Source organism: Nannospalax galili, unplaced genomic scaffold (genome assembly GCF_000622305.1).
Source record: "Nannospalax galili isolate Female #2095 unplaced genomic scaffold, S.galili_v1.0 scaffold246, whole genome shotgun sequence".
Taxonomy (NCBI): Eukaryota; Metazoa; Chordata; class Mammalia; order Rodentia; family Spalacidae; genus Nannospalax; species Nannospalax galili.
Window position 1 is genome coordinate 4,706,526 of NW_008356327.1, and position 14,659 is coordinate 4,721,184.

The 14,659-nt window shown below is 39.3% G+C and overlaps 1 protein-coding gene across 1 annotated transcript in view; it reads left to right on the forward strand.

Annotated features, from left to right (window-relative positions):
- Window positions 1-3,846: 3,846 nt before the first annotated feature.
- Window positions 3,847-14,659, forward strand: part of Klhl1 (kelch like family member 1) — a gene marked incomplete at its 3' end in the record, with an annotated part of 251,718 nt that continues 240,905 nt past the window's right edge. The window contains exon 1 of the mRNA XM_008854550.2: window positions 3,847-4,350. Coding sequence (XP_008852772.1) covers window positions 3,848-4,350 — 503 coding nt within the window. The remainder of the gene's footprint in view (window positions 4,351-14,659) is intronic.

Genomic DNA, 14,659 nt, shown 5'->3' on the forward strand with positions numbered 1-14,659 from the left:
CAATAAATTGCTTGGATGGAAATCCACTTTTTCTTATGTTGTAAATATTTGTTGAAGAAAATTTTCAGGTTGTTAAATTTAAAATGAATAGAAATTAATTTTCATGTGAGCAGTTTTATATTTGAGTGTTGTAGCAATCAGCAAAACATTCTCCAGGTTGTCTCTGTCTTGACTACCATTCTTTGGTTTATATTGTATGGAACCTGTGGCAACCATAGGGGTACTCACTGGCAAACATGGTTGACTGTCTGAAAGACCAATTAAGTCAGCAGTAGTGTTACATTAATTGAATTTATTTTGTCTTTAAAACAATGTGTTATTGCTGGGATTCTAAATGTGATTTTCTTATGTCAATGCTTTCTTCTCCATAAACTTGTTCATCTTAAATTTAATTTAATTGACATGAAAGTCAATTATGAATTAGGATAAGCTAAGCAATGTTCCTGTGTGAACTCTCCCAGCAGGCTGCAGAGAGCACCAGCCTTTCATCCGCACGACTACTGGTGATGGATCTGGGCTGTAAATGGTCAATTAGTTTCCTTAAACTTTTGAATAGTGGATAAATAAATAGTGCAATATTTTACATGATAAATCTCAAGTATTTTTTGTAAGATCTTATACTACCAAGAAATCCAAGCAAATTCTTCTCTCCTTCGACCCCATTCCTGGTCCTCCCTTCATTTTTCCTACTTCCTTCCTTCCTTTTATCCCCTCCTCTCTCTCTCCTTCCCTCCCTTCCTTCATTTATCTTTCTCTTTCCTTCCTTTAGATCTTCCCTCATTCCTTTTCTCCTCAATTTTTCTTCATTCTTTCTTTCTTGATATTGTACAAAGGGAAAATAATACAGTGATACACAGTGGTCATTTCGGTTTAGACTACTTTCATGAAAACATTTTGTACATTCTGATATTTTGATTTTATAATTCAGATTGATTATATTGAAATATATTCCCTAGGAAGTGTAATTATTTCAGTAACATTTATTATATGCAGATTTTGAAATGAATTTTTATATTCCAGCATGTGTTACTATCTTTCTTTGAATTTCAAATAATTTTCTTCCAATTCTTAAAACTTAGCTCTGCATAGATTAATGTTTTATGTTACCTAAATCATATAAAATGTCAAATTATATATATTAGTTTAAAATACTAAATCATATCTAATAGATAGTTATTTGAGTTTGATCTTTGGTCCTATAGTAGTAATATGCTAAGCCTGTAGTATCTTTACTGTTTTAAACATTGTTATTACTTACTCTATTGATATAGTTGCATTTTATATTTATCATTCAGGCCTATTTATACAATTTTAATTTTTGAATCATGGTAGAAAATCCATAGGATAGTAATTTTTATAGAATTCAATCAATTAAGGTTATTAAGTTCTCACTTCTACCTTATCACTCACAGCAAGTTGGCCTGCCTTGTTTGGAATGTTCTTTCATATACTTGTTTTCTTCACTGAGGGAAATAGTTGATTCCACTCTTGGATAAAAATGATCTGTTCCAAAGACCAAAAACATCAAAAGTATTTGGGAGCTTCTATCTAAGTCTTAAAAGATTTTAGGGTTACCTCTTCAGAGGGCGAATGTCAGAGTACCCAAAAGCCCAACAAAAATAAATAAATGAAAGAAAAAAAAGAAAAAGAAAAAAGTGATGGGGAGACATGGGAGGTGTAGCAATGGAGGCAGTCGGCATGGATTTGATCAAAACACCTTATATGTGTATGAAATTCTCACTAAAGTTTTTGTAAAAAAAAACTGATCTGTCACCTTTATTTGTTTTAGAAAGTCTTTTGCTTTTTGTTGTTGTTTTCTTTTTTCTTCTTTTTTTTAATCACTGAATACTGAGAGAAAAATCCAGGCACATGGGGATTTTAGTCCAGCTGTTGTGGTATAAATCAATATTTAAATTGCACAACGGAAATTTTTCTTCCTTTGAAAGTGTGGCCTTTGTGAATTTAATTTATTATTTTATTAAAATATCCAACTTTGTCTAAGGAAGAGGTCACATTTCCCCTTGGTTTCTGCATAAGTTCTCTGCTCAACAAGGATAGCAGAGCAGTAAGCTAACTGCGGGACCTAATGATTCCTATGTGGTTGTTGGCTGTACCAGAAGCTGCGAATTTCAAGAACCCGCAACACCATGTACGTGATTGGATGAAGAAACTCATTGCTTCCCTGGTCCCCTAGCCTTTAGCAAAGGTTACTGGCTCTGTTTTAAAGGCTCACTAAAGAAAAAAAAAAAAAAAAAAAAAAAAAAAAAAAAGATAAGGCATTTCCAACATTTTTTTTTAAAGACCCGCAATCTGCACCTTTGCGAATCCAGTTATGAAGGGAAAACACATTTCACTCTCCAAACATCTATTTGCGGGATAGTGGCCTCTGGATGTGCTTTTTTATTGTTCATACTGTTCTATGCATTTTATATCATGATTTATGTTCCTGAAGGTTTTTCCTTGAAATGCTTTGCAACCATTTTATTCCATTCTTGTTTTGCACTGTGAACAGCTTTCCTTCTGACGCTCCCACCAAATACATTGATTTTGCCAAGCCTGTGGCTTGCATTCAGCCCATCTTCAAATTTCTACAGCGTGCTACTCGTCCCCAGGGGTGAAACATTGTCTGGGCGCATTAACAGCAGAATAAAAATGATGATACAGAGAGGGTGGCATTATCACCACACTTTGACAACAGTGCCCCTGCTCTTTCTAAATCTCATTTCAGAGAAACCAAGGCTAAAGGTTAAAGGAGGCGACTTATTTAATAATTCAAGTCATTAACCTACAACCTGCAAATCGAGGCGGCCTATTAAGTTTACACTGCCTTGATACATGTTTGGTGTTTACTGATGCTAAAGCATTTTGCTTGTTTGCTTTACTTTTATTGCTACACAGTAATGTAGTGAAGAAGGACGTTGAAAAAAGGTGACAGGACTTACGCAAAGGACAATAAGAGCAGCAGACTCACTTGCATAAAGAAGATTGAAGCCTTCTCTCCCTCCCTCCATCTCTCAGTATAGGCCCCAGTGCACATCTGCGTCACTGACTGGGGAGGAGGAGGCGCTGAGGCAGAGAGAAAATCGTACTGTGAGGACCTTGACAGATCCCTGGGCGGGCTTTTCCTCGGCTTCACTATATTTTCCGTGATATATATTTTTCTCTTTTACAAACTGACAATATAAAACCACCCTTTTTTTTTTTTTTGCATCTCAGAAAGCATTTGACTTTCCCTCAGATACCGGGCAAGCTAGCAGGCATTCTCCCAGCTACCAGGGACAGGAGCGCAGGTGCACAGAGAAAGCTGGGGGTGCACTTATTCGCGACTTGGGGCTCTTTCTCTGCCCTCAAGCGCTGAACTCTGAACTGCAAGGACAGGAGCTCGGAACACCTTCCAGGCTACACCTCCGCCACGAGTGTATCTCGTGAGGTGTATCCAGCTGCCACCACCTCTGGAGCTTTGGAGTGCACAGACCTCTCTCCTTCTCTCATTTCCTGCCTCAGGATCTTTCCTCCTGCGGTCACCACCTGGGTCCCCGCGCTCTCGTACCCTGGATTCTCAGCTCCTCAGGAGTGCCTCTGAACAGGACCAGTGCTTTCCCCAAGCCCAGGTCCTAGAAAACCCACCGCGACTGAGCGGCTGAGCCGCGTGGCTCTGCAAAGCGCTTTCATTGCTGGTGTGTCCGCCTGCTGGGACGCCCAGCCGCCTGGCTTCGTTTGGTTCTCTGGGTGCACAGAGCGCATCCTGCATCCTCCACTGCCCCCAGGAGCCGTTGGCTTCCCCAGTTTGCCGCCCAGGCTATTGCGTGAGCTTCAGTCCCATTGCCCTCCATACTTTATATAAAGCATGTCAGGTTCTGGGAGAAAAGACTTCGATGTGAAGCACATCCTGCGACTCCGCTGGAAACTATTCAGCCATCCCTCCCCGTCCTCAAGCAGCCCAGCGGTGGGCAGCTGCCTGCAACAGGACAGCGGCGGCAGCTTTGAGCACTGGGGACCCAGCCAGAGTCGGCTGCTCAAAAGTCAGGACCGGAGCGGTGTGAGCACTTTCTGGAAAAAACCTTCCTCTTCTTCCCCGTCTTCATCATCGTCCTCCTCGTCCTCTTCGTCCTCTTCCTTCAGTCCACTGAATGGCACCTTGCTACCAGTTGCCACCAGGCTGCAGCAAGGGGTTCCTGGGCAGGGCACCCAGCAGCCAGCCAGAACTCTTTTCTACGTGGAGTCTCTAGAGGAGGAGGTGGTAACAGGCATGGACTTCCCTGGACCAAACAACAAAGGGTTAGTACTGCAGGAGCTCCAAGTCGAGTCAGCCAGCTCCATCCAGGCAACAGGTGAAGGATGTGGACACAGGTACAGTAAGTTTCCACCTGCACATTTTAGAGCAACTTATCACCCCCATCTCCTGTCTTCTCTGGTAGCTACAAACTTTAAAATGCTTCAGGTTGAAATTTTAAGCCAGATACCAGCCGGGGTTTTAATTTTCCAGGATTGTAATCTCATTAAAACTTTGCTCATTAATTTCTATTGGTTCTTACATTACTGTTCTTTTAGCAAGTTTTCAGAGTTGTGACTTCCAGGTGAATATGTGTACTTTTGGGTGAATCTTTAATTTGAATAATTTTCATACTTCTTAGGTAATAGTGTCCTTAGATCACCTGTCAGTAAATTTTAAATCTTCCCATGATATGATATGAAATAAAACTGCCTTTGAACATATCAAGTTGTATATCGTGTACTGGCTCCAGGACTAATTTAGCATAATTTAGCATAATTTTTAGAATCCATGAAGCTTGAATCTGTGTTTGAGGAATAATGAGGTGGAAAACAGAAAACTAGAGCGCAATTTTATCATAGCTCCACCCACCCCCCAAGTGATGCAGCTCTATCCAACCTCCTTTTTTGTCCTTGTGCTTTCTGCTCACTTCTACCTGTTTCAAAGTGAATCTTAGAGTTAAGCTATTGTTAAAATCCTTTGTTCTCGGTTATGATTTTGAAAACTCAGTACTGGAACTATGCATGCCAAATACTGAGGTAATGTTTATTTCTAGTTTATTTCTAGCATGACACATTGTGGAGTTCTGCTGTTTTGAAGGTATAGAAAAGTCCTTGGAACACAAGCAACTCCTGAGTTTTAAGGTTTTCAGGGAACTGACTCATTACCATTCTAAATTCATCATTATTCAGAATATAAAAGGATTTAGATTTAAATTCATGTGATATCAGAATACATTACTGAAGAAGAAATGCGGAGAAACTATGATGAAAGTTTAAAATGTTTAATTATCTCTGAAAAGCAAATTAGTAACAGAAGTAAGTTTTAAGATTCCATTTAATGGAATCAGCCTTTTATAAACTTCATTGTTTGAAAATTGAAAACATAGTACATGTATTTGCTTAATATTTTCACAATGTGATCCTATAAATACAAAATTATCATCATTTTATTAAATGTTATGGATAATATAGTATGAACTTGAATTTTAGGGGGCTTGAATATATTCTAATGCTACATACAATATTTAATATAATGTAAAATTATTAGTTTACTGAGGTAGAAATTTATTTTGTAAATTTCAAGTACTTGAAATATTTTCCATATAGAGACTAAAATGCAAGTTTTCCCATTATTCAATTGAGCATAATATTTGACTAGACTTGTAATTAGATAAGAATGTATGAAGCTATAATAGTATCTATTCACTAGTTGGACCTTACTTTTTTTTGAATGTTGACATTTTGAGCTAACAGAAAACTTTGTGGGAAAGAAAAATTCTGCCAAACATTTAACAATTCACTTTGTTTATTTTAAACGAAATAAACTAGGTTGATTACAAATGTACTGAAGCATTATTTTAAATTTTATTTATTCTTTGGTAATTTCATACATTCATGCAGTATAATTAGATCATATCTATTCCCCCTCCAACTCTTCCCAGACCTCCACACAATCCCTCCCAAAATAGTCTTTTTCTTCTTAAAAAACAGTTTACTATATAACATACCTACACAAATACAAATACAATTTTTAAAATCTTAAAAGCAACTGGAAAGATCTGACCTTTTTGGAATACTCTTTTTAAAAAAAATAAAAAAAATTATAAGTCATTTATTGCATGACATGTTCATGAAGATTTTAGGAGACACTGATGCTCTAGCAAACAATACCAGTGGGAGCACCATGACCCATGTGAGGCAGCTCACAACAAACTGAACAGGCTCCAGTGTGTATATCCTCAGGCTTCTGCAATCTCCTTCATATTCTCAAACGTACCACATTTGTACACATACTTAAAATATAAACATCTTGGTGCTGGAGAGATGGTTCAATGGTTATGAGCACTGGGTGCTCTTGCACAGGACCCAGGTTTGATCCTGGCACCCATATAACACTTAAGAATATTCATAACTCCAATTCCAGGGGAATTCAATGCTCTCTTCTGACCACTATGGGTACTGCATGACAAAGGTAGACTTCCATGCATGCAAGCAATATATTCATACACATAAAAAAAATAAATAAAATACTTTTTAAAATAAACATCTTTGGTCTGGAGAGATGGTTCAGAAGAGGTTAAGAGCACTGACTGTTTGATTTCTAGCAATACATGGTGGCTAACAACCATATGTAACTCCAGTTCCAGGGGATCTGATGCCTTTTTCTGACCTCCGTAGGCACTGCAGGACACAGGTGTACTTACACACATGAAGACAATATACTCATACACATTTTTAAAAATTAAAAATATGTAAAAATTATTAAATACATTTTAGTTATTTATTTAATAACCACATAATTAGAAGAAGCATTTTATTACAACATCAACATATTCAATAACAATTTCCAGAGCTAAGATGAATCTCTTTCAGAATTCACTGTAAATTTTTGGGTTTACAGTTGTGTTAATGCAGTTATACAATATTGTACTCAGATTAAACCCTATGAGACATAAAATTGAGTGAGGTTTTAACCTTTAAAAAGATCTCCATTTCAATATTAAAGTATATTGTTTCATACAAAAAAACTTATTTTTAACGCAACTAACAGGTGTTTCCACATGTGTCTCTAATCTCTCTATGTATGATTATTACTAGTCACAGTTGGTTGCTTTCTCGGATCCTTGGCACCTGAGCATGGATATAAAGTAATCAGGTAGATTTCAATGGTAATGTTTTTCACATCTACAAATTAACATGAAGCAATTTTTTATGCTTCTTCCTCAAATAAACTCATTTTTATTGTTTGATTTTTTGTGTGTATTTCATATAGAACACCCCAAATAAGTTTATTCATCTATATACCCACATCCTAAGTGACACACTCCCATGTCCCCTTCCAACTGGAGCCCATATACTCTGTCATCCCTGTTACTGTCCACTGTTTTGTCAGTGTTCCCAGTACTTCCCAGTGCTTGTCCATCCACTGAGTCTAGTCAGCCTATTGAAAGCTCCTTGCTTTAGGAAGATCAGCTCTTCCTCATCTAGCAGCAAGCTCTTGCCAATATTCCTTTAGATAAGAATGGGGTCTGATGTTCCTTTTCCCAGTTCTATGCTGAGTTACTGCCTGGGAATCTCTTGGGCCACCATGGCCAACAACTCAAGGAAAGTATCTCTTGTCTGGCATTGTTTCTTGTTATGTAGCCTTTAGATATACACACAGACTCTTAAAAATTATATTGATCCTTTTAATCTTTGATTATACTTTCCTTTTGGGTATTTAAGACCATGCAGTTGTCCCAGATAAACCAATTTATTTTTACTTTTAAAGTCATTAGAGGATCTGTTCTTCAGGGGTCACATGGGCTTAGGAGGAGCCCTTGGCTCCTTTCCTCTACCAGTTCCATTTATGTGAAAATAAGACCGAGGTCCTGCTTGACCATGGATGGCTCACTTCAAAGAATGGAGAAATATTTCCTTTGTGTTGACCTTCCTCTTTGTAGACTGGACACTGCTTCAAGTCCAGCTCGTGGGGTGTCCATGGCCTCCTTAATCAAGAGGACAGGTGACTCACCACAGCTACAGGACACTTTGAGAGCTGCTCATAGTCCCTTGGAACTTAGTCACCCATGGAGAACAAGGAGCAAAAAGTTTCCTTTAAGTCCCTCTGACCAAATTAGTATAGGCCTCATTAAACATTGAAGAAGGTTAGTTCCTCTGGTCTGGTACTTTTAATGTGCCATGTAGATAAAGCTTTGGAAAAACCAAAGGTTCTCAGATAAATCTTGACTAGTCATTTATTATGTTCCTTGAGCTAGTTGTATGTATAATTTGTCAGTAGATTGTTGGACAAATATGATTCGCTTTGTTTTTTTAAAACTAGCTAGACATTATTTATATCTTGCATTGTCTAACCTTCCAGAGTGGTTTCTCTATTTAAAGTGCCCCCATTTTTCCCATTTCTCCCTTAATACCCTTCTCCTACCTCTCTTGAGCTCCTACTTTCCCTTTATCCCTAAAGTTCCTTGTAAAACAGTCCCTCTCCCCTTCCCTTAAAATAACCACATTTTTACCCATATCTCCCTTTTTAACACGTTTCCTACTGTTCTTCTCTTCCAGATTCTTTCTTTTCCTTTACCTTCCAGGTTCCTTTTCATTATCCTGGTTCCTATAGTAATATCTGCATACATATACTTATAAGGATTTGGTGCTAGGATCCACATATGAAGAAGAAAATATGTCGTTTGTTTTTCTGAGTCTGTGTTACTTCACTTAGTGTATCAGTTTCTAGTTCCATCCATTTACCTGCAAATTTCATGATTTCATCTTTCTTTATGCTGAGTAAAACTCCCACCATATAAATGAACCACATTTTCATTATCCACTCATCAGTTGAGGGAAACTTAGGTTGCTTCCATCTCTTAGCTACTGGGAAAAGAGCAGCAACAAACATGGATGTACAAGTGCCTCTGCAATAGGGTGCCTTCTTTGGGTATATACAAAGGAGTGGTATAACTGGTTCAAATGGTAGGTTCATATGTAGTTTTTTTAAGGGTTCTCCACACTGCTTTCCATAGGGGTTGTACATGTTTGCAATCCCAACAGCAGTGGATGAACATTCCACTCTCCCCACATCCTCTCCAGCATTTAGTATCATTTGTTCTCTTGATCTTAGCCAGTCTGACTGTAGTAAGATGAAATCTTAATGTGATTTTAATTTGCATCTCCCTAATTACTAATGGTGTTGGACATCTTTTAAGATGCTTCTGGGCCATCGTTAATTCTTCTTTTCAGAACTCTCTGTTCAGCTCCTTAGCCCAACTTTTAATTGGGTTACTTCCTTTCCTGATTCTTTGTTTTTTGAGTTCATTAGTTATTCTGGATGTTAAATCTCTGTCAGGTGCATTGTGGGTGAAGATATTCTCCCATGCTATGGGTTTTCTCCTCATTAGTTGCTTCCTTTAATGTACAGAAGACTTTAGTTTAATGAGATCCCATTTGTTGATTCTTGAGCTTGTTTCCTGAGCATTTAATGTCTAGCTTAGAAAATCCTTTCCTAATCCTGAATCTTGTAGGTTATTGCCAATGTTTTCTTTTAACAGTTTCAGAGTTTCATGCTTCACATTAACATCTTTGATCCATTTGGGGCTGATTTTTGTACAAGGAGAAAGAATGGGGTTTAGTTTAATTCTTCTACAGGTGGAGATCCAGTTTTGATAGAATCATTTGCTGAACATGCTGTCTTTCCTCTAGTGAATGTTCTTGGACCCTTTGTCAAATATCAGGGGTTGAAATTGCATGTACTTTTATTTGGTCTTCAATTTTGTTTCATTAATCTATGGGTCTATTTTTGTGCCAGTACTGTGTTGTTTTTATTACTATAGCTCTGTAATGCAGTTTAAAATCTGGTATAGTAATCCCCAGCATTGCTCTTAGTGCTTAGGGTTGCTTTGGTGGTCAAATGTCTTTTGTGCTTCCATATGAATCTTAGGATTCTTTTTCAAATTCTGTAAGGAATATCATTGGGATATTGATTGGCATTGCATTGATCTGTAATGGCTTTTGATAGGATGGTCATTTTCATAATATTAGTTCATCCAATCCATGAGCATGGGAGGTCTCTCCATTTTCTGATGTCATCCTCAATCTCTTTCTTTAAAGATTTAAAATTTTCATTGCAGAGGTCTTTAGTGTCTTTGGTCAGGTTTATTCCAAGATTTTATTCTTTTTTTTTAATTAAAAAAGTTACAGCTATTGTGAAAGGAAGTGTTTCCGTGTACTCTTTCTCTGACTGCTTGTTATTGGTATATAGAAAGGCTATAGACTTTTGTAGATAATTTTGTAACCTGAAATTTTTGAAAGTGTTAACCATTTCTATGAATTTTCTGGTGGAATTTTTGGTGTCTCTTAGATATAATATCATATCATCTGCAGAAAATAATAATTTGATCTCTTCCAATTATTACTTCTCTAATTTCCTTCTCTTGTCTTATTGATCCTGCAAGATTTTCAAGCACTATATTAAAAAGGAGTGGGTATAGCAGACATCCTTGTTTGGCTCCTGATTTTAATGGGAATGTTTCCAGTTTTTTACCATTTAGAATGATGTTGGCTGTGGAGTTCTTGTATATAGCTTTAACTATGTTGAGATATGTTCCCTCCAGTCCAATTCACTTTAGAACTTTGAGCATAAATGCATGTTGAATTTTGTTAAAGGCCTTCTCTTTATCTATTGAGATGACAATGTGGTTCTTGTGTTTCAGTCCATTTATAAGATTTATGTTGTTTATTGACTTATATTGAACTATACCTGCATCTATGGAATAAAGCCATCTTGATCATGGTGGATGATTTTTTGATGTGTACCTGTATGTGGTTTGAAAGTATTTTCTTGACAATTTTTGCATCTATGTTCATTAAGAATATGGCACTGTAGTTTTCTTTTTTGGTTGCATCTTTATCTGGCTTTGGTATTAGAGTGATGCTGGCTTCATAGAAGGAATTTGGATGTTCTCCCTCCATTATTATGTTTTTGAATAAATTAAGTAATATTGGATATAGGTTTTTACATTTCTGATAGACTTCTGCTGTAAATCCAACCATTCCTGGGCTTTTTTAGTTGGGAGCTTTTGTATTACTGTTTCAATTTCCTTGTGTGTTATGGATCTGTTTAAGCTATTGATCTCTTCTCAGTTTAATTTTGTTGGTTCCTGTGCCTTTAGTTACCTGTCCATTTTTTTTAGGTTTTCAATTTTGGTAGTGTATAGGTTTGTAACCTATTCCATTATAATGTTCTGGATCTTTGTTTCGTGTTTCCCCTTTCATCTCTGATTTTGTTGATACGGAGGTGCTCTTTCTTTTGTTAATTGGGCTAGCAGTCTGTCAATCCTGTTTATCTTTTCAAAGAACCAGCTCTTGGATTCATTGATTCTTTGTAATATTTTCATTGTTTCTATTTCATTAATTTCTGCTCTGATTATTGTTATTTCTTCTTGTCTGCTGGCTTTGGATTTCATTTGTTGTTGCTTTTCAAGTGTCTTGGGTTGCAGTGTTAAGTAAATTATTTGTATTCTTTCAAGCTATTAATGAAAGATGTGTACTGATACCTGTTGTTTTTATTTCTGTCATATTCTTGGAGTAGCTGTGCATTTCCAAAATTATACCTTTATTAAGTTTCTTTCTTTAACTCCTTGGGTATTATCATTCATTTATTCAGCTCTTTGTATTGCTTCAGGAACTCTCCAAGGGGCTGGTTTTGTGGGCATGAATTCCTTCAGCCTATTTATGTCATGGAAGATTTTTCTTTCCCCTTTGACTAAAATAGAAATTTTGGCTGGGTAAAGTAATCTGGATTGGCATCTGTCATCATTTAGAAGAGGGAGTACTTTGGTCCAGGATCTTATGACTTTCATAGTTTGTGGGGACCTAAAAGCCCCACCTTGCATAGGTCCGAAAGGAAGTTATGGGGGCGTGGCCTGGCTTGCTCTGAAAATCTGAAGAATACTTCCGCACTGCTGAGGAGTGCATGATCAGTGTGTGACCATCCTTAAGATACACCCTGGAGGGAGGAGTTCCAGGTGCCTTTATAAGCTTTGAAACACTTGCAATAAATGAGTCCCAGCTTGACTAGGCTCCTTGTTGCGTCTGAGTGTCCCTGGGTAATGGGGGGGGGCATGGGCTGGCGAACAGCGTGCTTATTCATCCCCAATCCTCACCTCGCCGGGGGTCACGGGTTCAAATCCCCGGCATCTGACGCTCAACGTGGCACTCGAAGGAAGGTGAAAAGAAGAAAGAAGTAAGAAGAAGAAAAAACGGATTGGGGCCAATTGAGGAGGTTCGGGGTAAGCAAGACCCTAAAAATGGGTAATGCAACTTTTAAGTTTGAAGACCCAGTGCTTAAAGCCCTGAGAGATATGCTTAAAAGCAGGGGATTGGATTTGTCAGATCCTGTAGCTCGAAAGGTTTGGGCAGAGGTGATTCATTTGGATCCCTGGCTACTTGGGGCTTATGTTTTTACTGGTGATACACAGGAACATGTGGAATGACCAGCTCCACAAAGGGAGGTTCAATTGGGGGTTGATCCGTTGCTGGAGTTCTACCCTATTATTTGGGCCTTAAAGGCATGCTTTCAGCCTCGAGCCCTAAGCCCTTGGCAGCACCTCCTGACGAGCCTTCAGAAACCCCAGCATGGGAATCATGGGAAGGGTTTGAGGAAGAAGGCAGAAATGCAACAGAAGTGAATCCAAAAGGAGCCAAAGTACCAAGCAGCACCTTGGGCATTCCCTGGCCAGCTTCAGGGCTTCCTGAAACCCATGAAAACTGTCCTCATTTCCAGGATTCTGGCCCAGCTCAGGAGGCTTCTGTGAGGCCACGGGTAGAAGCGTATCCTATTAATGTAAAACGAGGAGGCACTCACCCTAACCCCTGGTATCCCTGGGAGGTGAAGGATTTGAAGGAATTTAAAAAGGCGGTGGCTGAGGATGGCTTGGGATCACCCTGGGTAGATACTCTCCTCTAAGGCTTGGCTCATCAGCAGTGTACTACAAAGGATTGGCTGGACCTCGCCAAACCAGTCCTTCCTAGCCCTTTATATATATTAAATGGTGTGCCCTCTTTAAGGAGGAATGCAGGATACAGGCTGAGAGGAATGCAAGTGCCAACCCACCAGTCCCCATTACTTTCGGGATGTTGACTGGTTCAAGTGACCATTATGCCACAGGGAAGCAACAGTCAAGCATTCCAGCCCCATATACAGAACAGGTCAGGGTCATAGGATTAAATGCTTGGAGAAAATTGGACGAGGGGCCTACCAAATCCCCCCTTGCAGGAATTAATCAAAAGCCTGGTGAACCCCTCTATGAGTTTATAGACAGAGTGGAGAAGAGCTTAAAATGAAAATTATCCCTAGGCCCATTGAGGGAGCAATTCACTAAACTCTTGGTATGGGATGGAATAGATGCTGATCACAAGATAGCCTGTGCTGGCCTTAAGGACAGGTCCATGGAACAATGGATAATTGCCTCCAAGGAGGTGGGAACCTAGAGGGGGCAAACCAAAGCCATGGCTGCTGTCTTACAGATGCAACAGAGGCTCTGACCCATGCCTTAACCCAGGCATTTAATTCACTTAATTTGGGTCAGCAGGTAACAATGGGGCCTAGAGGGATAGAAGGTCCATGTTTTGGCTGTGGCCAGACTGGCCATATTAAAAGAAATTGCCCTCAGCGAGAGAACTGGCCTAAGGCCTGGAGGTGGGGTATCAAAAAGACCCACATCTATGCCTTGTCCCTGGTGTCGCAAAGGGCTCCATTGGCAAAAGGAATGTAAATCCAGATTTGATATTGAAGGAAAGCCTTTAAACTAAGTGGGGGGCAGCCTCCAGCCCCATTGACAAAAAGAGGACTTCCCCATGATCAGCTACATTTACAATGCCCTCGGGGACAGATTAGGAGAGGAGAAAAACCTAAGGCCCAAGATGGATCTTGAAGTTGGTAGCAGGAGGTTTCGCTGCCTAGTGGACATGGGGGCTGATAGGACCATTCTTAGAAAGGAGAAGGTCCCATCACGATGGCACCTAGTTTCTGGGCCCTAAATCCTAGGTGTCGGAGGAGACACCCCATCAGAGGAGACGCAGAATGGCTCATCTGGCAGGATGCCGATGGAACTAAAGGGGAGGTGTGACCCCTAGTGGTGACAGGGTTATTCACCAACCTCATAGGACAAGATATTTTGGGGGATGCACAGGCCTGCATAACCACTGATAGCAAAGCCTTTTATGATGACCTTTTGGATCTTGAAGAGTCTGATAGGCCTCCTGAGTCAGCAACTCAAGGGTTGTCTCACCATATCAATTACAGGGGGACCCAAAGAAAGAACATCAGGTTCACCCCCAATTCTAAGGGCCACTGCCCCTCAGGTTCCAGCTAGCCAGTGGTCCCCTGGGGGGCCAGTATGGGTGGAGCAGTGGCCATTACCTGAGACAAAGCTACAGGCTTTAAAAGAAATTGTACAGGAGCAATTACGGTTGGGCCACATCTGGCCTGTAAGTCCATGGAACACACCTGTCTTTGTTATTAAGAAAGCCTCTGACAAACGGAGAATGTTGCAAGATTTGCGTAAAGTCAATGCTAGAATGACCCTAGTGGGTACGCCCTTAAGGGGGCTGCCTTGCATCCCTGCTATTTCCTCAGATTTATTTCTTATAGACATTAAAGATTGTTTTTTCT